The sequence below is a fragment of the Setaria italica genome, chromosome IX (assembly GCF_000263155.2).
Source record: "Setaria italica strain Yugu1 chromosome IX, Setaria_italica_v2.0, whole genome shotgun sequence".
NCBI classification, from domain to species: domain Eukaryota; kingdom Viridiplantae; phylum Streptophyta; class Magnoliopsida; order Poales; family Poaceae; genus Setaria; species Setaria italica.
In genome coordinates, this window is record NC_028458.1 from 50,503,938 (window position 1) to 50,530,641 (window position 26,704).

Sequence of the window (26,704 nt, forward strand, 5' to 3'; positions counted from 1 at the left end):
TCTATGTCAGCACGCTGAAGACCATGGTTGTAGTGATCGTGAGTCCAGTACGTTTTCGCTGTCACAAGATGATAGATATTCGTCAGGTAGCATTTTATCTCGTACCGCAAGAGCACCTAGTGTGAGGTAGAGTCGTGCCGGAGGTGAAATCCACTGGACACGATGGTCTGCATCATGGCAACCGGCACAGGGCAAGCTGGGGCTACCCCGTGGCACTTCAGTTGATGGTCCGCTAGAAAAAAGGAACCTCGCTTCTTAAGCACAGGTCATGTATTACAACGTGAAAGGCTGGCATGGTGCCAAGATCTGGACATGAATCGCAACGGGGCCGCCCCCATGATCAAGGCCCGTATGATCAAGTAGCAAAAGAGAAGCGTACTGCCCTCCGTCCCACAAAGGAAACGCTACAGTTACGCATTCATAGTAAAATGTCAATTTTGCCACTCTCAAATTGAGAACTAAGGCCCTACTACTCGTGTACTGGCGTGCTGCCCCTCCCCCGCGGCACGGCGGCAGGCAACGCATCCCATGATTCCCATCCATCGGGCCGTCTCATTATTGCCACGCGAGGCGAGCCCTCCCGAGCCTGCAGTGTGCGTACACTACTGGGTCCCCCGCTCTGCCCCGTGATCCGTGCGGCCTCGTGTTGTCCGCGGTTTTGTCACGGATTTGGGGTTTTCTGGTTATCCGGACACAGCGAGTTCGGGGGTAATTGACGGGTCGGACAGGATGTGATTGATCGCCGATGTGATGTGATTGATGCTTCGGAGACAGATGAAGAAATTCATTAATCGAACATGCAGTTCGTAGCCGCCGCCGTTGCAGATAGAAAAACTTAGGGGGGCGTTTGGACAGCCCGTACTGAAATTTAGCACCTGTCACATCGAATGTTTGATACTAATTAGAGTATTAAATATAGTTTAATTACAAAACTAATTGCACAGATGGAGTCTAATTCGCGAGACGAATCTATTAAGCCTAATTAGTCCATGATTTAACAATGTTGTGCTACAGTAACCATTTGCTAATGATGGATTAATTAGCCTTAATAGATTTACACGAATTAGACTCCATCTATACAATTAGTTTTGTAATTAAACTATGTTTAGTCCTCCTAATTAGCATTCGAACATACGATGTGACAGGTGCTAAAGTTTAGTACAGGGTATCCAAACACCCCTTAACCGAGTGTTAAATTCATCCTGTGTTTGATACCGGGCCACGGATGTTCGGATGCTACTTAGAAGAAGTAACATGAACTAATTATAAAACTAATTGCAGAACTCCTATATTAATTCGTGAGACGAATCTATTAAGCCTAATTAATCCATCATTAGCAAATAGTTACTATAGCACCACATTGTCAAATCATGGACTAATTAGGCTTAATAGATTCGTCTCACGAATGAGATTCCATCTGTGTAATTAGTTGTAATTAGACTATGTTTAATACTTCTAATTAGTATCTAAATATCAGATGTGATAGGGCTAAACTTTAGCCTCGTGAAGCCAAACACCCCTAATTTGGTCTTTCAATTTTCATTTTGGTCAAGCTCGTCTTTGTGCTTTGTACTAGTATGATGCACTTTGTCGCCATTCTTTGTGTTGGTATGGTGCACTTTGTTGCCATGAGACTAATGTGAAAATTTCCTTTTACCCTTATCTCATGTAGGCTAAAAGTGCTCATATTCCCTTGATATGTACATGAAAAAAATATATTTATTAACTAACACATAATATGCTTTTTAAAAATATATATACTGATACTCTTTAAAGTCATGCATGTGCTCGTACAAATTTAATAAGAACAATTTGTGTACTCAAACACCTATCTACTCATACTAGTTCTTTTGGTATATATACGTACATATACTCTAAAATCAGCATGTGCTCACATACTCGTAGTATAATATACATGCTCCATATTTGTATTCATACTTTCTCAGTAAATATGCATAAATATTTATGTGCTCGTACTTGATTTGAATCATACTATTATTGTACTTAACGACAGAAATTGAGAAGGGGAAGAAGGAGCTAAGGGCAAAAAGGACTTTTCGTATTGCACTCATGCTAAAATGAAAACCCCACATCAACACAAGGATTAGTTTGACTAAAAATAAAAATTGAGGAACTAGATTGGCCGATTTCAAAGTTGAGGGACGAACTTGACCCTCGGAGCAAAGTTGAGGGACCAAAACGTCCATTTTGCCAAAAAAGAGAAAGAGAATTGAGAAAATAATAAACATCCACAAATTAAACAGCATGCCGAGAAAATTATATTTTACTATCAAAATAGTTAATTTTACTATCAAAATAGAAAAGTTGTTGTTCTAAACCGAACATTCCAACACACCAATAATATACTAGTTGGATTGAGACATCAACACGAGCCACGATACACAACATTACTTTTTCTAATCTCTGATGCACAACAACCACACACGTCGAGGTGCGTAAACATCACCACTCTGCAAGCAAACACACCACCGCCTCAGTCTTCATGTCGCACCACCACCAATGAACAGCATATCGACACGCCATCATCACCCGATCACAATGACAAATCCATAACTTGAAGGAAGCTCCTTACTCTTCTTCTTCCTTTTCCTCCTCCTGGTTATCCATGGCTAAAATTTTTATGGAAGAACGTTCAAGGTAACTTTCCCTAGGTCCAGTGTCGTCCGTGATGGGTGGCTCGGGCGGCGACCGCCACACCTGCCGCCGCCACACTCCTAGGCTCCGTTACCTGCCTGTGCTACCGCTGGACAAGCTGGCCGAAAGCCCAGCAAGCTTCGAGGATAGCGGCAGCAGGGCCATCTTTCCCAGTGGAGGTTGCGACGGCTAGCAGATCTAGCGTGGTGTTGGCTGAGGACGGCCGGATCCAGGACAACAGCGACCGATGGAGTGGAGAGGCAGGGAAGCAGGTGTGGAGGAAGGGAGCTATGTGGGAGGCGGTCAGATCTGGGGGTGCGCTAATGGCGCAGGCGCGGAGGGAAGAGGCGGCCGTCGCTCGCAGGCGAGGAGGCGGCCGAGCGGGTGCAGGCTGCACAGCAGTGGCTCGGCACAAGGAGGCCCGCGTGGCGGATGCGGGCGGGAGCGGATGGCGGCCGGCACGCACGAAGGGCGTCAACAGCGGTACAGAGGTACGGTTGGTGCCTCGGTGGTGAAGATGGCATTAGCGTGATGCATATGGTTCACCCATGGTGACGGGGTGGTGCGTGTGCGCGGCCACCTTTGTTTCTAGAAGGCGGTTGCAACTCCGGTAGCGTATGCGGTAGGGACGCCCACAACGTGCTCGCTGTGGTTGCTCGCGGTGTGTGTGGCAGGGACGCTTGCAACATGCGCGTGGCATCTGGAGAGAGCGGGGACACCCGTAGGTCATCTCCAGTGACAGATGACGGGCGCGGCAACCATGGATGCATGGCGACAACGGTCTGCCACGAAGAGGGCGCGACCTGGATGTAGTTATGTTGGTGGATCAGAAAGGTGATGGAACTACAGCGGCAAGGGGATAAAGACTTTTTTGGCGAAAGACGTGCCTAGCTTCTAGCTAGGTTGACAGTGACGACATTTTCGAACACTGTATTCCCTCTTGAGGGCGTTGTTGAGGCGTCACCATTCCCCTTGGTAGGTCTCCCAAGTGAAAATCTTGCTCAGGACTTGGGCAGGCGACGGCGTCGCGTTTGGCGTCTTTTTTCCTCCTTAAAAGGCATCGCTTTCGGGGTCCTATTCTGATCTCTCCACTTTGCTGGGAGTTCATCCATGTGGCGGTGGTGCCCTTAAGTTGACGACAATTAGCACGCCAATTTGTGAACCGCAAGCGTAAGGATCATCGTAGCTTTTCCCTTAGAGTATTCCATCCAAGGTTTATCAACCCATGGATCGGCAACGAACTGACTAGGATTTTCTATGTACCTCAACAGATCTAATCCTAGCATGAAGCATAGATTGCATATAAAGGGTAACCTTGATGTAAAGATGAATATCGTGAGTAAAGATAGATCACATCCAGAGATATATATGATAACACCACCAAGGGTAGCAATAGCCTATCATCTTCTAGTTGTAGTTCCAGCCAACGAGCAAGCACATCATGCATCTCATCCAAAGCAATCTTTAAACTACTACCTCCAATCGACCTCCCAAAACCCCACACCTTACACAGAAGCAGACCCCGTCACGATCCCCCCTATCATCGCAGGCAGTTTAAGAGCATGAACACAGAGGTGCTGATGAAAATTGGGCATATTTATAGTCCAGAGGTGTTGTGGGGCGAAGGGCACGTCGATCGGGGCCAGAAATGGGCCAGGTCGATGAGCCTAGACCCGTCGGGCCAATCGGCCTAGTCGATTTCGCCACCTTTCCACTCTCAAACGCCAAAACTTTCTATACAAAAGTTGTAGACCTTTTTGAGCATGCAATTTAGATACCAAATTCGCTACAATCGGAGTCCGGACAAGGGAGATGTGCTTCATGCAAGATCTACTGCTTCTGCGGGCCTTCTAACCTTCCAATCTTGGGTTTCCCTTAGCTTAACCTCGAGATTGACTTGCCAAATCACCACATACTTTGCCTCTAAGTTATCTGGAATGATGGTTCATTGAATGTGGATGTATTTGGATGGTGAATTGGTCCAGGTTGATCGGCCTATGGGTCCTGGGGCTATCGGCCTACCCTTTATTGGTCTCCGTTGGTCCTCGTCTTTCTCGTGTAGACTTCTTGTGTTGTCCAAAGTCCAGGTCCAAATTCAACTTGTAGAAAACCCTTCATTTATGTCGTATTTCCTGTGATTTCGCAATATGGTCCAAAACACAACGCATATGCGAATATGGGGTTATTTCAGGTGCCAAGTGGTGGGTTAGTATAAGAATATGCATGAAAATACTATTCGAATGGTAGTAAAAGTGTGTCAAATAACGAGCATCAACACCTTGGTCATTCGGCGGTGATGGGTTCATGTGGAGTTCACCGTGGTCATTCTTCTTCTTTCTCCCCCTTCCTTTGCACTCCGTATCCTTGCCTGCGTCTTGGAGTTCACCCTGCGATGTGCGGGTGGGAATTGTTGGATGAGATGGAGCGCTTTTGGTTTCTTTGTGACCTCGCTGCAGTCGGTCACGCATAGCGGCGGTCGCCTTTGGTGCTCGGTCGTTTTCTCCGGTGGGGTTTGTGGTTTGCTCTGGCATGTGACGCTTCTTTGAGTTCAGTGGTATGGCTGTGTTGATGTCTCAATCCAATGAGTCATTTGTAGGTTCTAAGTTGAGTGGTACCGCCGTGTTGATGTCCCAATCCAACTGGTCGGGTGTTGCGTCTGAGTTGAGTGGGGTGGCCGTGTTGATGTCCCAATCCAACTGGCCGAGTTGTTTTTGTTCTCCTTGACTATGACCTCCCAGGGTTATAGTATTGTATTTTTCTGCTATCCCCAGCCCCCCACGCTGGCTCCACCCCTGCACGATCATGTTACATTGTTACACACCAAGTCAAACACTGTCAGTCACCACTCGTATAGCCATCGTGCCATTTGTTGCTGCTTGCACTGTCTGGCAATGTTGTGCCAGCACTTGTGATAGAACCACTAAATTTAAACTCTAATTAAGTGTAATGGCTATCATTTGAACACATCCGGCTCATTAACTTAATGGTTTAATTTGAGAGCCTGCATTCCCCAGTATACTGATCGAACAAACACCGGTAGTCTCACGTGAAGGTGAGCACAGATAGTACAAACATGCCAGATTTTTCATCAAAATAAAAGATACAACATAAGGATGATGCAAAAGTTTACAAAAATGGTTCAAATACATGAATATTACATATATTTTAAAGGTACAATGGAAGTGAAGTTTGAAAAATAAAAGTCGATCAACGAACTCTAAAGCGGTAACGACGACGAACGGAGGACATCACATCGAGCCTACCGATATGACATCATAGAGAAGCAACACATCCTGAAAAAGGGGTCACAATGACAACCCTGAGTATACTAATACTAAGCAAAACTTACCCGACTATGGTATATACTTAGCCGACTCCTAGTATGCAAGGCTTCTGGTTTGCTGGATTTCATTTTGCCAAAAGGAATTTACTACAAGTAGATCCTTAATTTTAATATTTTAGCTCAAGTTTAAAAGCAAGTACCAACTAGGTTTGCATAAACATCTAGAGTAAGCATGGTATACAAGATTAATCAACAAAGGATATCATCAACATATAACATGTCATCATCATTCTCATTCCACTTCTTTACTACGTGTGATTAAGTGATCAAGGTTCTCTTATCCGAGAGGTACGGCGAATCGATCCGATTTTATCTCTTGCAAGGTAAACCTAATCACACCACATACGCATACCGCGTCGAGTAGCGCATGGCAACTGTTCTCTTAGCGAACGCTAACATTTGAACCGCCCCACAACCCTCAAGTACTAGCCCTCACCGATACCTCGACGGGTCAGACATGAGTTATAGACTAGTACTCGATGCTGAAGTCAGGATCAAGCTCAAGCTCTTTTTACACACTAAGGTACGTAGGTTTACTGGTTTCGACTACCTTCTACTCCCAGCATGTGATTAGTGCTGTTCAAACTTGATCAACACAGCCAACAACGATTCAGGCCTTAACCGACACACGCGGAGGCTCACCTTTGATCCATCTCATATCATTAACCAACTCATCTCCGCCCGGTCTTCGCCTGGTCTCCATTTTTCATTCCTCAGCAATTCATTCTCATGTAACTTTTGCCATAAGTATCAAGGGCCTGTATCTCATGAGTGATAGTAAATCACTCTACTTCTACTGAATCCTAGCTAATTGAGTTTTCATGTGAGATATACAATTATCAAACTAAGCCAATAGTATTTCAATGACTTTGGTGGCAGCATTGCATGAATACCAGGTTCTAAACAAGTGATTAGCATGTCATGATGGCAGCAAGATCTAGGTAAAACTTGTTTATGAGTGAAACTATAGCAATAACATGCTAGAGGCCAAATAAATGACATATACAAGCAACCATAGAGATTCTGCTAGCAAACTTTTTAGGGACAAACATGCTACTGATAAGGAGTGAAAAAATAATTTATTAGCTCCCAATTTCAAAGGCAAGTATTTTCAATAAATTAAACTAGTTTACAACAAGAATAATTGTTCTAGCATTATACTCTGTTATTTGGTCATGAAATATTTATAGGAGTTTACTTTACATACATATAGATCACTGTAAAATTTTCATCATTATTGGACTACCGCAGAATTTATTAAAAAATCAAACATTGCAAAACTACAGATATAAAGAATAAATTATAACTAAATATCTGTCAGTAATTTGGTGCTAAAAACTTCACATAATAGTTATCAACCCTATACTATGTTACTGTGAATTTAGCGGGATTGTATGAGCACTAGAGCTATTTATTCGAAATTAAGGAGATTTAACATGATGCATTTTAATGAGCAACAGAAACACATATTTCACAAGAAAACGTATTTTTCCTAGGTACTCCCTCCGTCCCCGAAAGGATGCAACTCTAGCATTTAAAACTTGTCCCAAAAAGGATGCAACTCCAACTAAATTTGGGACCTATCGATGCATGAATATATAAAAAAAAAATCAAAAGCGGTAGGGTGCGGGGTGCCCATAGAAATTTTAGCTATGGTGGCTATAAGCCATGTACGCTGGTCCGTGGACCACCAAGATGGTTCCAGGCTTCCAGCACTTGAGAAATAAAAAAAAATGACCTGGCTTTCCTTTTGTAGGGGCACATGCGTCATTTTACATGTTCATTGATCCGTGTGAAGAATGCTAGACTTGCGTACTTTTTGGGATGGAGGGGGTAGAATGGAGTATCAGGAACCCAACAAAATTTATTTTTCATTTTTACCTTTTTTTCTATGATTTTATATGGATTTTCAAAGTTTCACCTCGGATTTACAAATAATACTAATATACACTTCGGCTCAGTTCTATTTCTACTGTGATCTACCTACTCAACCCCAAAACAAAGGTAGGCAGACAAGTGGGGCCCGAGGTCAACTTGACCCAGGCCAAGTCATGGCCGGTTCCTGCCGACTTTGACCGGCGGTTCCTCGTCGGCGAGGGGAGCGGCGCCAGCGTGACTAGCACTCTGCGGCGCACGTGTAACCCCACTTTCCCCTACCAGACGCCAGCCAGAACATGGCCAGCGGCGAGCGACGGCATGGGCGAACGGGCGGCGCGCCACACCGACAGCCACAGCGGCGGAGAAAGGGAGGTGATGAGCGCTGCAGCACTAGGGGATCATCATGGCTCGGTTTGTGCGGTTGGTTGTCGAAGATGATGGCCGGAGAGTGGTCGTCAGCGTGCGGGCGAAGCTTGGAGCGGCGGTGGGAATGGAGGCCGCGAGATTTGAAATTCCAGGTGGAGAAGTGGTTGGAGCTCTGCAAGGAGTGGTGGAGGGTGGAGTCTAGGAGGTGGTGGAGTTTCGTGTGGAGGCGTTTTGGTTGTGGTGGGGTGGTGCGGACGAATTTGGCCGGCACAACTGCATAGCTCGGCACGGTTCGTGCACGTCTGGAGCAAGAAGAAGAAAGGAAGAGAGAGGGAGAAAGCGAGACCGGCGTAGTGGGATTCTAGGAGAGGATAAGGCTGAGGTGTTGGCGTCCATGCAAGGTCGAGCAGTGGCCAAGGACAGCGCGAGCAGTGTCGAGGACGGGCGAGCAGTGGCGATGTGATGCTGGCGGCATGGGCAGAGCGTGGGCACGGTACGGCGAGCCGTCCCAGCGGGTTGACTGCAAGGAGGCCATGCAGCGTGGTCGCCGGTGCGTGGGCGCAGCGATGCTCGCCGGCGGCGGATGGGCGACGCGTGGCGTGCATCCCGGGCGGCTAGTCCTGGCGGTCCACGACGTCGAGCGAGAGCATAGCAAAAAGCAGGCAAGCAGGTCACGGCGGCATGCAGTGCAGGGCTCAACCGTACAAAAAAAACCAGTCCCAAACATGCTAAATTTCGTCAAATTTCAAACCACAACCAACCATGAACCCTTACTAAAGATTGGAGTGGTACATCGGGCTACAGGTTTCATAAAGGTTGTGAGCTCAAAGGATATTTCATTTGACAGATAATATCCCGGAATTTTGGGCAAGTTTGAAACATGCAGCGTAAGGTTTAAACTTGGATTACAAGATTAACTAAGCAAACTTGGGAATTACACAATTACATCATGATCAGAGTATAATTTGTCACTTGAACTACAACTTCCATGTTGTTTCCCTTTAATTGTTCTATACTCCCTCCGTTCCAAATTATTGGTCGTTTTGACTTTTCTAGATACATAGATATTATTATGCATCTAGATATAGTGTATATCTAAGTGCATAACAAAGTCTATGAATCTAATAAACTCAAAACGACCTATAATTTGGGACGGAGGGAGTAAGTTTTAAGAATCATGTTTTATTATCACAAGAAATAAATGCATTACAATCTACCATGATAAATGTGATTATGCCATGATCAAGGGTTAATGTACAGAATTAACACCTGGAGTGTTATTATCACAAGAAATATATGCATTACAATCTACCATGATAAATATGATTATGCCATGATCAAGGGTTAATGTACTGAATTAACACCTGGAGTGTTACAGTACTAGACTCACCCTTGCCATGCAAAACTAGTCCGATCTCCTTAGCCTTCTCTTATCGTATCTCTTCTTCGTCGGTTTAATTTTTTTATAAATATTGTGAGATTAAACTATGAAGTTCCTATAAGAATCATATGAATTCTTAACTGCTAAAAAGACTCATGAAATTTCACATAGTAAGATGATGTGCCTAAATTTCATATACTCTGCCCGCACAGGGTATAACTACATTTAGGTTTTTCCAAAATCAAATCATTTTAACTTGACAACGATATCTCTAAAAATTATTTATTTTAAATAAAAAAGTTATATATTTTTATAGTTTATTTTATGATAAATCTGTTGACATCATTTTTATATTATTAGTGTTTATAATTATTTAGTTATTCATAATTAAATTAAAAAGATTTTACTGTAAACAAGTCTGAACGTACGTGGCGGAGAGAGTAGTATTTTTCACAGATACTGTGAGATGCACCTAATGACTAAAGTTTGGCAATAGCAGTACCACTGTATCACATCAGTTCATTAAAACGCTGCAGGAATTGCTAATGCTCTGTATTGACTTTGGGACATTAGTGGCCCCCGTACAGTACCACGTGCTACTCCGTAGTATAGTACTCCTAAAGTAGTATTAGAGTCGTGAAGCGTGTAGTTGAGAAATTTAAGCATCCAAACACAGCTGAAATCAGTGCATATAATCGCTTTTATGCATTGCATTAGCTTTATTACAGGAGTAGGTAATATACATCGTCCGTGTGACAATTTCTTGAGGAACAGAGAAACTCAAAAGGGATCCCAAAACTTAAAACAAGCTGAAGAATGTTCGCGGGCGTCGTGCCTTTCTCGCTAATTATGTGTGCCGCTACATGTGACAAGTGACGTTACATTTAAAATAAAGATTCTGTCAAGTGACCGCAAGTACTAATTGTGCTTCACGCGAAAGGCGCAAGCGCAACACGTAGTGGACAGAAACAAAAATGCGGATTTAGCATCGATCCTTTGCCCCCACCTTTGTCTTTGAAGTGATTTTTTTGCTTTGCGCCTTCGCCTTTGTACTTTTGCTTGTCGATTCGGCGACGGGGCCGTGTACTCGAAACATCATTTCTTGAGAGGCTCTTTCTCTCGCTCATGTGGCCAAGATCTTTATTCCGGAAACGGAGCGGATTGGGTTTTGTGCAGCATCCTTTTAATTGTTGCCGGTTGCCGCGTAGTGCAAGCATCTCTGTACTGTACGTCTGTACCAGGGGTATGCCTATGCCTCTTCAGCTCTTCTTCCTGGTTCCCATGCGTAGTACTGCCAATCCAAGCTTTCCCCCCAAACGGAGCACGCACCTCGGAGACCATACGATGATTGCTGGAGACGGTGTCCAGCTTCCAAAGCTACACAACAACGAATCCTCTTTCGGCACCGATCTCTCTTCTGGTTTCCAAAGCTGCACAGCGTCTGCGCAGCTTGGTCCGAAAGCTGCACACGTAGAACGGGATACGGGAAGCAGGTCTCTTTTGTTAGAACGCGATTGTGCCGGTGCGCAATCTGCACGGCACTTGCGAAGCGTCGGCTGCCACACCGCGTCATCCATGTGTGGTTTGGCTCCCAGCTCTGAGCTCCCCTGTAATTTCGCCGGCAAGTTTGACTGCGTAGCATGTAGTATCTGAGCAGCATCCTTCACATGCCAAATGTCTGGAGAACAGATCGTCAGATCATGGATAACATATGCTGATAAGCACGGACGTAGCATATTATTAGCTGGCAGACTATTAATGAATTTATTTTGGTTAGCAACGTGCCGGTCGCTAAGCTACAAAAGAAGGCGTCACGGGAAGCGATAAGGTCACAAAACACGGCCGTGTGGGGGGAAGGGGGAAGAACGCATCGAAATGATTGGGGGAATCTTGTCCAGCTCCGACGCGAATTAAAGAAGCGAGCTTTCCGTCCTGTCGTGGAATCTCATGGAGATCGTCCGACGAATTCTTCTCCTGCTCCCCTTATTTTTTGCTTCTCGCCGAGACCATCCTCATCCTGGCTCTAGAAAGAGGCCCTATTGGAGATTGGACGCTGTACGCGGCTCCGAAAAACCGGCGAAAAGGAGAGCAACAAACGCTAGAAATCATGCGAGGCCGGCCTATGTGAGGCAGCTTTGGGCAAAGCCGGACGGGTGTGCAGTGTGCTCGCCACGATCCCATCAGCGGCTTTGGAAGAATCCAAAGGCGAGCGTCTACGTCTGCGTCCCGGCCGGCCCCGACCCCCGGGGGCACGATTCGGCGCCAAATGGGTACGGGCCAGGAGCAAGGGAACGCGGGGGGTGCAGGGCACCCGAGGTGATTTTCGCCGGTTCTCACGACACCTCTCGTTCGTGCGGCGCGGAGAGCATGGCGGCGTGGCGCCGTGTCGCGCTGTCGGGCAGGCGAGTGGAGTGGGCACCCGGGGACGGGGAGGCTGTTCCTGATGTGAATGTGATCGATTGACTTTGCGATCTGGGTACTATTTTTTTCACTGCTCGGCAGCCTTGGTGATCGTCGTTCCGTAGTACTAGCACGCATCTCTGACAGCTATCAATTGCCACAGGCTCTTCTGCTCGTGGCCGTGGCCTCCGGCCTACGTACAACCGATGCCCAAGGCCCAAGCCCTGGTGGAGCTCACAGTTTCGCGCAGACGCGAGGTTACTGCTCTCTCACAGTCTCACTCTCAGCGGCATTCGATGGCCTAGTTATTATTAGAACCGGACCGGACCGGCGGTTGGACTTAAAACACCATCCACGCAAGCGAACCGCAAAAAACCGGACGACCGGAGATTTTACCGTGTGTTTGGTTACTGGGTCGGAACGGGTCGGAACGGGTCGGACCTCCTTCGTCCCACGTTTGGTTCAAAAGAGAACTGGGTTGGGTCGAACCCACATGGGAATATTCCCATTAGATCCGGGTCCAAGGGATTCCTCCAAAACCAACGGATCATTTCGACCCAGATCTTCTCACGCGTCTCCTCTCACCGCACCTCCTCTCACCCCCGAGCCCAACGCCAGCACCGCCCGGCTCCAACCCCGCCGCCCTGACCTCCTCCGCCGGAGCCCCCATCCGCCGCCTCACCCACCTTCGCCGCCGCCCGTAGCATACGCCGCGCCAGCCCCCATCCACCGCCCGCTGTTCCCCTCACCTTCTCCCTTGATCTCGCCGCCGCCGCCCCTGAAAATCGGGATGCCCAGCCCTCCGCCGCCCCTGACCGTCGCCGCCCTTGAGATCCACCTCCATCCGAAACGTCCGCTGCGCCCGTGACGTCCGTAGCCGCGCAGAGACGTCCTCAGCCGCCGCCGAACCTGAAATCCACAACCGGGGACTCATCCGCTCCGCGACCCCTCAGATACGCCCCCGACCTGTTCAGCCGCCGCGCCCCAGACCCCTTCCGCCGCCGAACCCCCGTCCCCTTCCGGCACCGCCCCAAGCTAAGTCCGAAGCGGACACGGGCCGCCGCCCCTCCGATGCGGCTCCGCCCCAGACCGGAGCCAATCCCCTAGAGTCCGTGGCGGGCGGCGGCCCGTGACCGGCGCCGTCCGCTGCCGTCCGTGGCGGGCGGCGGCCCGTGACCGGCGCCGTCCGCTGCCGTCCGTGGCGGGCGGCGGCCCGTGACCGGCGCCGTCCGCTGCCGTCCGTGGCGGGCGGCGGCCCGTGACCGGCGCCGTCCGCTGCCGTCGTGGTGGGCGGCCCCCTGACCGACGCCGTCCGTGGTGGCCGGCCCCCTGACCGACGCCGTCCGTGGTGGGCGGCCCCCTGACCGACGCCGCCCCTGACCGACGCGCCGCGCCCCTAGCTTGCTGCCGCCCCTGTGAAGCTTCGCCACCGGAGCCAAGCGCCGGATCTGCCAAGCGTCGCCGCCCGTACCATCCGCCGGCGCCGCGTCTCCTTCTCTCAAAGGTTGAAACCGTGCACCACCATATTTATGTTGGTTCATATTTATTGAATTGAGTTGAATGGTACTGGTTGATAGTATTATGGATTGAATTGAATAAATAGTCCAGTAGCATGACATCCTGGTTCAATTGCCTCTAAGAACAAGTGTTTCTTTTATTGTTGTATTGTAGATGGATAAGAGGACCAAGATTGTAACTTGTGCTACTGCTGCATACATGTTGTTGTCAATGATTTGGTGGCTGCTGGTTTGAAGACATCAAAGGGATTTAAGAAGCACCTTTTTAATGGTTGTGCTAGGGTTATCAATGAGAAGTTCACCACAAGGATCACTGGTGAGCAAGTTAAGAATCATTTGAAAACATGGCAGAAAAGGTATGCAAAGATAAATAGATTGAAGAAGTTGAGTGGTGCCCTCTTTGATGAAGAAAACTGCATGATTACACTAGATGAGGAGCACTACAACGGCCATGTCCAGGTAACCTTACTGTCTTTTGCTTAGTTCTTGATTCATTCACAAGTGTTAGATTATATTAACATATTTTTCCATCTTGTCTAGGATCACAAGTCTGATGCTGAGTACTTGAACAAGCCCCTCTTGCACTATAGAGAGATGACGGCAATATTTGGCAATACAATGGCTACTGGAAATTTTGCAAAAGACTCAAGTGCACCTCTAGGTAGAGAGGATGATGAGGGTGAAAGTCAAGAAGAGGGGGATGAGGTTACTGGGCATGGTCCAAGTGAGGGGCATACCACTCAAGGGGCAACGTCTTCTGCTAGTAGACCTAGTAAGAAGTCCAAGATAGCTGAAATGGAGGAGGATGGGCTGGTTGCCGCCTTCAAAAGTGTAGGTGAGAACCTTGCCGCTGCCATAAAAATGGTAGCTAAACCTGATAATGAGCTGCCACCTGACCTATTTGATGTCTTGAACCAACTTCCTGGTTTTAATTCAGCACACATATCCTTCTACTATGCTCATTTGGTGAGCAATCCTCACATTGGCAAAGCTTTCTATAACTTGCCATTCGAGCACAAGTTAAATTGGGTCACAATGTTCATCGCTGAGAAGTTCCCTGGAATGTAAGAGTGATTTCAATGAGTAGGATGTTTCTTTTGTTAAAACTTGATCATGAATTAGTGTCTAAGTTCTGAATTTATATTATGTAAGCTTCAACTTGATGGCTGATATTGTATTGCCTTGAACTTGGTATATGTAAGGCTATCACTGGCCATTGACGTTGCTCAAGACTGATGAACTTTTGGTGTATGTATGTAAGGCTTGAACTTGGTATATGTTGTTATTTTCATCCATCATTTGGAATATCTTTCTTCTTTTTAAATTAAGCAGTACCATGGTTTAATATTAACGGCAATTTTTCACAAGAGAATAACAGTGCTAGAATGTGAGCAGTAGCAGGTTGATGTCTATATTGTTGATGAATTATGGCAGCTAGGGTAATCTCACCAAGAAGGTGAGCTTATTCATTGTGAAACCCTCATCCTCCAACCAAACAAGAGATGGAACCACTCCAACCCACTTTATCCCATAATCAAACAAAAAACTGGGTCCAACCCATCCCTGCAACCAAACAAGAACTGGGTTCACTCCAACCCAGAAAACTGGGTTGGCTCCAACCCAACCCGCATGGTCCCAAAACCAAACGCACCCTTAACGAACGGTAATGCTACGTTACGAGCGTCCGGACGCGTTGGAGGTTCCGCTCCAAAAATATCTGGCACTTCCTATCTATCCATTTCCACCCTTCTTTTTCTTCCCCATCCCACTCCCGTGACCTTTCTTCTTCAACCTTCCACCCCGGCGTCCTCCTCGTCCACCCCGGCGGTGGCACGCTCCCCCACCCGGCGGCCTCGTCCCCCACCCGCTCCCCCAATCGGGCATCCTCCTCGCCCACCCCGGCGGCGGCACGCTCCCCTACCCCGGCAACCTCGTCCCCACCCCGGCGTCCTCCTCGCCCACCCCGGGAGCACCCCTCCCCCGGGGGCGCCCAACGCCCTCGGATCCGGTGGCCCTCTTCCCGACCCCGGCGAGATCCGAGTCGGGAAGGATCGGACGGCGGCCATGTTGCAATAGGTATCTCACGATGTTGCAGTAGGGATTCTTGGATGTTGCAAGCGCTACTATTTTTTTCTTCCCCATCCCTTTTTTACTTCAACCTTCCATCCCGACGTATTCCTCATCCATCCCGGCGGCGGCACGCTCCCCAACCCCGGCAGGCTCGTCCCGCACCCCGGTGGCCTCGTCCCCCACCCCAACGGCGGCGCCTCCCCCACCACGGCGTCCTCCTCGTCCACCCCGACGGCGGCACGCTCCTCCACTCCGGGAACCTCGTCCCCCACCCTGGCGGCGCCCCTCCCCCAACTCCAGCGTCCTCAACCAACCGGGAGCACCCAACGCCCCGGATCCGGTGGCCCTCTCCCCGACCCCGGCGAGATCCGAGCGGGGAAGGATCGGGCGGCAGCCATGGTGGACGACCTTCGGCGGCAAGCTGGTTGTCGTGGATATGAATGTTGCAATAGGTACCTCATGGTGTTGCAATAGTTATTTTTGGATGTTGCAACGGTGGCTTTGATGTTTCATCTATTTTGCAACAGTCTGACTTGCCAGCAATCGGGTGTTGCACCAACTTGTTCATGATGTTGCATATAGTTGTTTTCTTTGTTTCGTCTCTTCTTCTTTCGTTGTTGCAATGTTGTAAGAGATGTTTTTTGGTTGTTGCAATGTGGCTGTTTTGACTGTTGCACGAAGCAATTCGGGATGTTTCATGCACGTAAAGGTGTTGCAATCCTCGATGTTGCAAGTGTTGATTTTTGATGTTTCGATAGTTATTTTTCAATGTTGCGATGGAGCGTCCGATAAAACAAAATTATCAGATGTCCGGGCGCTAGCACTTCCATTTAACGAAACCGGTGAACCGGGCGGTTCCATGCAAACCGGGCTGGTTTTGATTTTTACACATGTTACCCCTGTCGATTCAGTGGAACCTTATCTAGCCAGGGATATAAACGGAAAGGCTGGCCTTTTCTCACAGAGGGAAATTGTGGGCGGCGACGCATCTGGAATAGGGACTTTGCCGGCGGCGGCGACTGTAGGCGTAGATCACTCTATCCCCTGCTGGCTCTTCGCCAGAGGAGGCCGCTCCACCTCGTCGGCTCGTCCCTGCTCATTCTTCGCCAGCAGCGGCCCCTGGATGGCTCTTCCTTCGGCCTTGCCGCTCTTCACCAACGGCGGCCGCAGGAGCCGGTGTCGAGCCGGCGACTTGAGGCGCTCCACGCCTCCACCTCCAGGCTCCAGCGACCAGCAGTCCAGGTCCAGCACTCATCGATTTCGATTCTCCCTGTCCGGCGCTCCACAAACAGTCAAGCACAAGGAGGCAAGGCCAGCATGACGCAATGACGACATGGAGTATTACTATCCAGAGATGCATACGTCAATGATTCTATTTGTATAGTGGTTAGAGTTTAGACTATTGTGGCTTCAGAGGCTAAAATGTATAGTGATTCAAGATTAATTGAATGGACAGAGCAATTTGTATACTAAATGATTAGAGCAAACTTACAGTAGCACTAAATCAGTGAGTAGGATACTGAATACGCTACTGAATAAATGAATACCGAATACTTGCAATTTCTAGTAGCTGGGGCCGGTGTCAGCGCCAAGGTCCCCGAGAAGGCCCTTAGAAGTGGGGGCAATCCTGCTTAAAAGGGGCTTCCCTATCTGAGGAGCTCAAATAAGGAGATAGGCTGAGGAAAGGAGGCTAAGGAAGGATCACGAAAATATCGCGCCTGCTCGGTGGGACTCACAAGCGGTCCACATGGCAATAGCAGGACGCACCCAGGGAGGCTTCCCGGGAAGGCTCCCTTCGAGGCGAAGCAAATGGTGGCGTATTCTGACGTCGAAAGGACGTGACACCCGAGGTAGACCATTAGCAAGCACTCCGTCCCGTAAAAACATCATCATCACGGTTGATGGGACGCGCCTGAGAGCCTCAGGGATTGAAGGCCTCACCCGTCACGTCCCACGACGGCTAGTGTCGTCCATACATCTATGGGTCCACTAGAAGGTTTGGACAGTCTTAAATATAGGAGCTGTACACCGAGACGTGTCAGATATGGAGACTACGGTGCAGGACGGTGTGGTATACGTGGAGGACAAGAACTAGTCGAGGATTAGAAAACTACTCGTAACAATTAGAGTAGGATTCACTAGTCGAATCCGACTATAAACAACCGACCTGTAACCCTGCCCGCGTCAATATAAGGCGAGGCAGGGACCCCTTCCAAATAAGTTCAATCCAATCCAATACAACCAACACATAGGATGTACGGTATTACGCTATTCAGCGGCCCGAACTTGTTTAAATCGTGTGTTCGAGTTCCTGATCTCGACGAGCCCCACGCACTAAACACTACCTCGGGCACCCGCCTCGGTAGGTTGCCGGGTTAAAACACCGATAGCTGGCACGCCAAGTAGGGCACCTTGCCGAGAATCCATTAGCGAACTCGATGGCCCAAGTCATCATCAAGCCCGTCATCGCGTTCAAAGCCGTCGCGACATTCATCTTTGGCTCCTGGGTTTGCGTCGCAGACGGCGCTGGAAACTTCCATCGCCACATTGCGCTGGCCCTAGAGAAGAAGCATCACACCATCAACCTTCAGCGACAAGCTCTAGAGGATCTCGTCAAAAAATTTGACGAAATTTCAATTTCTGACCTAATCAGAGGCTGGGGGGACGAGTCCGAGTACAACTCGACTTCTCCCGCTAGTCGGACTGGTTCCCACGAGTGGCCCTTAAGCCATTGTGCGATTCGGTCTACAATCCAAGTCAATTCCCGTTCAAGATCCAAATCTCGGGTGTTGTCTACCAAGCTACCCTGTTCAAATCACAATTCAACTCGGATTTGATCGAGAACCTCAACTACTTCTCGGATCCGGACAAGGAGACTCTGCTATCAGGTCCACAACAGGGCCTGGTTATCACATCAACTCCACAAAACAGATTCGTCTACTAGCCCAACATGAAGCCACCTGCTCTTGCCAATGACGATGAGTCACACCTTGTCGCCTACCTTGACACCCTCCCGTACAAGGACGGAACCGCTCCGTCGCCCATCTATGAAGAAAACAGCTCCATGGATATCCTTATATCAAGTTCGGGTAGTTTTTCTCCAGAGTGGGAAATTCTCACCATCGTTGCTACACAAGAAGGTGAAGGTGAAGATCCACTAGAAAGGAATCCACAAGACGAACATCACCCAGATGACGTCTCAAAGGCTTCAACGGCGAGCAAGAAACGCCGCAAGGGTAGAGCGTCGCCGCCGTCTTGCAGCTGATCTATCCATCATGAACTTGGATCACGCGTTTGAAGCAGTTCAATCGCGTCAACATCATACTCGTCTTGTCACCATTGCATCCATTGACCTGATGACTCGAGCAATGCCACAAACCAAGTACACCAGGCAACTGGCTCAGCTGGCGGAGCGCGCGTACGGGCAACTCGATCAACAAAGCTCGATACATTCGGTTCGACACACTTCATCCTAGCATGGCAGTAGCCATAGGCGACCAAGTCAAAACAAGGGTTCCAGAATCGAGAGTACCAGACTAAGCCTAGTCGGGGCATAAAGTAGTTGGGCGGAACCTTCGAAGGCCATGGTCACCATGGGCCCTATCCAGAGCCTGAACGCACAGTATGAGAACTCCGTCAGAAGATCAACAACAACCGCGACGCCTGTACAATCATTGAAGGGTGCCGTCGCGAGCGCGAACAAAAAGTCGAGTACCACGGAGAAGACTCTGATAGGTTCCCCGCCTTTTCAAAACGAGTACAGAATACAGTTCTACTCGATAAGTTCAAACCTCCGGGTATCACCAAGTACGACGACAACAAGGATCTAATACAATGGCTGCGGTGCTACTCGTTGTCACTACAGGCGGCGGGAGGAAACGACGACACCAAGATCATCTATTTCCCATCTGCATGGAGGAAGGGCTACTCAAATGGCTTAAGTCACTAGACAAGAATTCCATCGACACGTGGAAGGACCTCAAGATGGCGTTCACAAACAACTTCGCAGGGGCAATGCAGCGTCCTAGCAACAGGATCAACTTGTCTCAAGTCAAGCAGCAATAAGGCGAGACCCTGCGCAGTTATCTATGTCATTTCTTTGACAAGAAGGCCACTATCGTGGACATCACGGAGCGTGATGCTATAGACTACTTCCAGAACGGTCTCTATGACCACCGGATGTTCCAAGATTTTAGCAGAAGACGCCCTAAAGATATCAAGTCTCTCAAGATCATGATACAAGCCTGGGCGGATGAAGAAGACAAAGAGATCGAGAGGTTCGAGTCTAGTCGTAATAAGGCCAGAACAACAACAATCAGAGTAATGGCCAACACAACGACAAGAACCGTAACGATCGCCCTAATAACGACAACCGAAATAACTACTCGGGTGGTCAGAATCACAAGAGTAAGCCAGACAATACTGTCGGGGTAATGTCTCAATCTTCCAAGAAAGGTGGCAGGAATCAAGAAAGGACTCCGTTCAGCGAACTCCTAAAGAAGCAGTGCCCATAGCACTCGTATCATAAGTACTCTGTGATGGATTGCTACAATCTGCGCAGAGTCATGAAAGATCTGCCAGAATCTTCTGGAAACAAGGACAAGGGTAAGGTCTAAGAAGATGAATACGACAGCGACGACGGCAAATTTCAGAACCCGTCCAACACCGTCAACGTGATCTTCGCGGCACACCGGTTACTGCTACAAAGCGGTCCCAGGAATTAGCCCTCCGAGAGATCATGTCCATTGAACCAGCAACAGCTACATTACTCAAGTGGTCTGAGGTGCCAATCACCTTCTCTAGGAAGGATCAGTGGACTAGTTTCTCAGATCCAGGAGGCTATCCTCTCGTCCTGGACCCAGTAGTTGCAGCCTCAAGACTCACCAATACTCATTGGTGGTGGTATCGGTCTCAACATACTCTTCGCCAAGACATTGAGAATGATGGGGCTCGATGTTACGGATATGCTCACCCCGACGACCTCTTCGTTCTACGGGATTGTCCCAGGCAACACCGTTGTACCCCTTGGTCAGGTGGTGTTGCCAGTTACATTCGGGACCAAAGATCACTACCAGACAGAGTACATCTAGTTCGAGATGACTGGTTTCATAATATCATGTCACGCCATCCTCAGAAGACCTGCCACCCCTTGCTCTTTGAGTGCAGTTATCTTCTCTAGGAGCTCAGCCCTTGCTCTTTGCGTGGAGTTATCTTCTCTAGGAGCTCAGGTAGCTGTAGGCTATCTTCAAGGGTAGGCTTGTCTAACCACCGATTATTCCAAATCGGTCAGTGGCCTGTCACTTTGGGTAGTCTGGGCTCATGTGGTTGTCAATGTAGCACCACCTCTTTTTCCAGCCAGAATGGGAGTCAATTAGCTTGTAATCCAAATACAAACCCTTGGCTTTCTCCTGCATTTGAATGCCTGCACCCCCCCTCGCCCCCGACTACTTTGGTATGCTTTATCTTGGCTAGGGTTTGACTCTGAATATCTTGCGGAATAACTGAAAATGCGGCTGAATTCCGAGCAAGGCTTCGCAAAGATGCACGAAGATTGCAATGTGCAGAATCGAGTTGGGGTTGAGGTGAACCAATTCCAACTTATAATAATCCAAAAACCTGCGGAAGAAATCTGACGTGGGCAAAGCTAAACTGCGATCAATGAAGTGCGTGAAGATTACCGTTTCATGGGTGTAGTTCTCCACTGGTCAGGGGTTGCGTAGGCAGCCCTCCAATTGATGAAGTCTTGGTCTTGAAAAAGCTTGACTACCACTAGCACCTGGATATCTGCCTCCTTCAACACGGACTTCTTCCAGGTGTATGCAGGTGTTGGCGGGGACGTCTGGTCTGTCTTGCCATACTTCGGCGATGGAAGTTGGATCCCTTCTTTTTCTCTGCCTTCCTCTTCTTGCTCTCCACTGCCTTGCTGGATGTCGCTTTCTTTCCCATTCGTGCTACCACGAGGATTTTCTTGCGCATGCACTCGAGCGCTAAGCAGTGGGGGACGGCGGTGCTCAGGCTCAAGGATTGGGCAGCGGCGTCGTTAGGGCTGCAGTGTGTCTTTCAGATGGCTCGGGTGAAATGGAAGGGATGATTTTTTCCATTATTTATAACCGCAGCACAGTTGAAATAGTGACGAGATTAACGGGAATATTCCATTTTTAAAACGCTCGAAAATTTCATACACGACCGTCAGTTTCCAATTTTCTCGGAAGGGTTAAGGTTACTGTTGGCGAACGGTCACGTTGACCAGTGGTTGACCCTTATACACAAACTAGTCGTGTAACGGCTCAGGGGCTGTGTGCCACGTGCCCATCGGCTAAAATATTTTTTTGGGTTTTAAGGAAAAAGAGATGTAAAATTACAGATTGACTCTCAACCTAATTCTTCGGTTCAACCTAAGGTTCGGAGGCTACTCCATATGGAGTGCGACGAAGTCGCACTTCCATATAAATTTAAGATTGAAGATTCAAGACCAAGTTAAATGAGGCTTGAGCATATTCTAACCGCATGGCAATACTCAAGTATGTTTGAAGACTCAATACAACGGAGTACTCGAAGACCACCACAAACTAGTCGGAGACATCTACAAAAGTACTCGACTGCTACATTTGATTAAAAAGTACTCGGAGGCCTATCCTCCATACATCTACGGGCCTACCATAAGGTTTGGACAGTCCTAGATACAGTGCAAGATGTGTCAAACATGGAGATTACGGTGCAGGACAGTGTGGTCTACGTGGAGGACAAGAACTAGTTGAGGATTAGAAAATTACTCGTAGCAATTAGAATAGGACTTATTAGTCAAATCCGACTAGTATTCTTATAAACAACCGACCTGTAACACTACCTCGGTAATATAAGAGGAGGTAGGGATCCCCTTCCCACAAGTTCAATACAATCAACACACAGGACGTAGTGTATTACATTTTCAGCAGCCCGAACCTATCTAAATTGTGTGTTCGAGTTCACCTTCGAGTTCCTGATATTGGCGAGCCCCACGCACTAAACACTACCTCAGGCATCCCCTCAGTAGGTTGCCGGGTCTAAACACCAACAACTAGCGCCACCCTCGTGTCAAGAACGCCCTGCCACGCTCTCGGCCGCCCTCTGCCAAGGAGGTGGGTGTCGGGCATACTCCCCAGGCCCACGAGTAGGCCTTGGACGGCCCACTAAGGGACGTACTCAGATAAGATCAGAACAAGGATAGGCATATCCTTCTCGGACTAGTCTTGTATGTTTATGGAAAACTACTCGGGCCAATACCGAGTAGAACTCTGTAATAGTACCCGATTGGGACTCAGACTTGTAACCCTGCCCTCCCGTGTATATAAGGCCGGGCAGGGACCTCCCTCAGGAGAACTCTAGATCATCAATCCCCAAGATCAATACAAACCAACACACAGGACGTAGGGTATTATGCGAACTAGCGGTCCGAACCTGTCTAAATCGTGTCCCTTGCGTCACCATTGATTTCTTGATTCTCGACGACCCTCACCGCATAAAAGACCACCTAGGGTACCCCCTAGGCGGGTTGCCGGTCTAAAACACCGACAGCTGGCCCACATTGAGGACCTGAGAGGTAGCAAAAGGCCTCCCGGGAACTCTGTCACAAGGGTGGACCCTGCACTAGAGACTCGGGAAACAGCGAAGGGCTCCCGAGAAGGCCCCCGGAAGCCAGGTTCAGTGCTCACCATCCCAGGACGCTGGGCTCAGGACGACAAAAGTAAGGATCACCAAAGTAAGATGGTAGAACGTGAGATTAACATACAGAGGATTTGGATGGGGTGCTCCGACGTCGTGCGTACCAAGGCAAGAAAGCATCAGGGCAAATGGACGGCGCATCAGAGGAACTATAGCAAGAAGGGCGGCCATTAGGGCACCGTGTTCACACACTCAGTGTAAAGGAATGGATTAAAGTGTAAGGCTCGCCCCAATCAGTCTCCCATAGGGCCTCACTATAAAAAGTCGGCTCTAGTACAAACGAAACAGACAATTCTAACAACACAACACATAAGACGTAAAGTGTTACGCTTCCGAGCGGCCTGAACCTGTCTAAAACCCTCTCTTAACAAAATCATATACTAACTCCCCTAAATGCCTCTCAAATCCTTACGCACGAACTAACCCCCAGGCCGGATCTCTAAACGGGGATCCCATCAGATCCCCGCTCTCGATGCGTGACCACTGTCAGCTGGCGCGCCAGGTAAGGGGATAATGGTGCATTGAGATTTGAAGCTTCCCATCCGCGTAGACGCAATGGGGAGCCATTTCGATCGTCGTCAGGCTCACCACAGTGAGTCGAATGGCGAAACTAGCGGGGGGGGGGGGGCAAGAAACACCCCACCGACGGGCAACATCGTCGCAGTCGGCGACACCTGTCCCAGCTCCACGGCGGACGCAGCGGCTTCAGCACCGTCGCGCATCAACACTCCTCACTCAGTCTCTAGTGGAACGGTCTCCGCCGTTGGTCGGGTGGCACGCTTCCAGGAGGAGGCAAACAAGCGCGTCGAGGCAGCGACCCATCGGTGCGGCTCCCGCACCCACCGCCACCTCGACTTCGACAACCAGCTACCGGGAGACGCCTTGGTGGCCGCCCAGGCCCTCCTCCTGTAGATCCGACAACCTACCAATAGGGTGCCCGCGGTACTGTTTTGGTTAGTGGGGCTCGTCGAGATCAGGAATTTGAAGGTAAACGCAGACACACGATTTAGACTGGTTCGGGCTGCTAGATTGCGTAATATCCTACGTCCTGTGTGTTGGTTGGATTAAATTGCTTTGGAGGTGGTCTCTGCCTCACCTTATATTGCCGGAGGTAGGGTTACAGTTCGGTTGGTTACAAGAATAGTAGTTGGATATGACTAGAGGAGTTCTACTCTTACTAAAACGAGTGCTTTCCTAATTCTCGACTAATTGCTATCTTTCCATGTAGACTACACTATCGTGCGTCATGGTCTCCATGCTTGATACGTCTCGATGTCCAATCCTGTATTTAGAACTATCCAAACCTTCTGGTGGGCTCATAGATGTATGTAGACAAGCTCCTGAGTACTTTTTATTCAAATGCAGTAGTTCCGAGTACTTTGTAAATATCACCGACTAGTTTTGGTGTTTTATCGGGTTGAATCTTCAAAGGTACCCGAAAACTGCCATGCGACTTGAGCACATGTGCTCAAGTCCATTTAATTCAGTCTCGTATCCTTTCAACCTTGAATTTTAAGCCTCATTTAATTCAGTCTCGTATCCTTCAACTTTAAATTTTATATGGAAGTGCGACGAAAGTTGCACTTTATATGGAGTAGGCTTCGAGCTTTAGGTTGAATCGAAGAATCAGGCTGAGAGACAATCTGTAATTTGCATCACTTTTCCCTTGAAATACAGAATTCTTTTTTTATCAATGAACACGTGGCACAGGACCCCCGAGCCTTAGTCGAATAGTTTGACGGATAACAGGGCCAACCTTTGGTCAACATGGCCATCTTTAGAAAGAGATCTTATCTCCTCATGAAATAAAAGTAACTACTAATCAGGTGTTCGAGATTTAGACATCTTTAAATCTAATCTAAAATTCCTGTAGTTGTTACCGGGCCACTGTCATAAATAAGGAGCAAGTTATCCCCATAAAATCCTCCCCATAAAAGCAACTCCGAGAGGTTGCTAATCTTACCCCAATACATTTTTAAGGAAAAAAGAGAGAAAAATAAACTCCAACAATCCACCTAAACCTTCCCCAATTTTTTAGCGACGCTAAAAAACAGCGTGCCACCACGTATATTTTAGCGTTGGTGTTCCTACCCTAATCCTAATTCCCGCACGCCCGCGCGTCCCTTCCGATGGGCCCAATACGATGACGTGACCTGTGTTTGAAATATTGGGGACTATTTATTAGCGATCAGGGGAAAAAAAATTTAGGAGAACCCCAATACATAGTTTTGGAGAAGAATTTTTTAAGATATTTTTGGAGTTGTTCTAAATCTCGTGCTCAACCTAGAACCTGTTCAACTCAAAAAAAAATTCTCTCAAATTTCAAAAACGCTGGAACCCTAGGGAACCCACGAGCGAGTTCATCCGAATCCGCAACCAAAATCGCGTAGAAAAGAGAATGCATGGATGCCCGATGCTGGATAACTCACCGATGAACCCGTCCGCCGCCGAGGTCGCCGGATTCGAAGATGCGGTTCGGGAATCGCCGCCCTCGCTCTCGGCCGTAGGGAGACGAACAGTGTGGGCCCACGGTCCGTGCGGAGGGGAGAAAATAAACTACCGGGTGCGGCAGGGGCTGGCAGGCGGAAAAGGGAAAGGAGGAGCGCGACGGTTCGGGAAGGGACCCCGCGGACGGATCGGTCGCTGGAAGAAAAACGAGCGCGCGAGGTCCCCATCCACAAACAGCACGGAGGAGCAGCGACCTGCCTGCTAGGCTGCTAGATCGACCGTACGATGACGACGACGCTACGAGCTAATACTGTTCCAGTAGGCCCAGTATGGCCCGTTACAACCTTGCCTGCTGGTCCCAAGGCCCTACTAGCTGGCTGACTTCGATCCACCAGTTGCTTGGGCTCGATATGGTTGCTAGCGGCCGACCTCCGCCGTCTCTCCTTGTTGAGAAAGAAGGCCCGGAAACGGTGGAATTTCACGTGCTACACGCGCGCGAGAGCGAGCACGCGGCGGCCGCCGGCCGCGCGTCGCGTCCTTCCAAGGTCCGTCCACGTACCACGGCGCGGCAACAGCAGGGCGCACCTCCCCAGCCGATGCGAGGGATATTCCACGGCCACCACCGACCTTGGTGGAGGCTGGAAGCGTGGAACGGGACGCCATGGACGAAGTTGCAACCACCGTCATTGCTGTTACCACGGAAAAAAAATATCTCCATGACTTTTTTTTTTGAAAGGATCTCAAATCACTTTTTTTTTGAAAGGATCTCCATGACTTGTTGGATCCTTACACCTAAGCACATTTGACATTGTATGCCCTCTGATTTTTCTCCTACACTCTTCTCCTATTACCACAAAGCCAGCGACTTGTTGGACCCTATTTTTTTTAACTTACTGATATTAATATCCATATGATTATATGTTACGATTCGGCGAGAAAAAGAAA

The 26,704-nt window shown here is 48.7% G+C and overlaps 1 protein-coding gene across 1 annotated transcript; it reads left to right on the forward strand.

Annotated features, from left to right (window-relative positions):
* The first annotated feature begins 13,224 nt into the window (after window positions 1-13,224).
* LOC101769341 lies at window positions 13,225-14,835 on the forward strand. Its single transcript, XM_012848716.2, has 3 exons — window positions 13,225-13,527; window positions 13,822-13,999; window positions 14,081-14,835. Exons 2-3 carry the CDS (start codon window positions 13,958-13,960, stop codon window positions 14,606-14,608), a joined length of 570 nt encoding a protein of 189 aa, XP_012704170.1. The 5' UTR covers window positions 13,225-13,527; window positions 13,822-13,957; the 3' UTR covers window positions 14,609-14,835.
* The last annotated feature ends 11,869 nt before the right edge of the window (window positions 14,836-26,704 follow it).

What these genes read in the sequence shown, in the direction of transcription:
- LOC101769341 (XM_012848716.2), top strand. Translation starts at nt 13,958, where the DNA reads ATGATTACACTAGATGAGGAGCACTACAACGGCCATGTCCAG. An exon ending in ACTACAACGGCCATGTCCAG is followed by an intron (nt 14,000 to 14,080) that starts GTAACCTTACTG and finishes CATCTTGTCTAG; the next exon opens with GATCACAAGTCTGATGCTGA.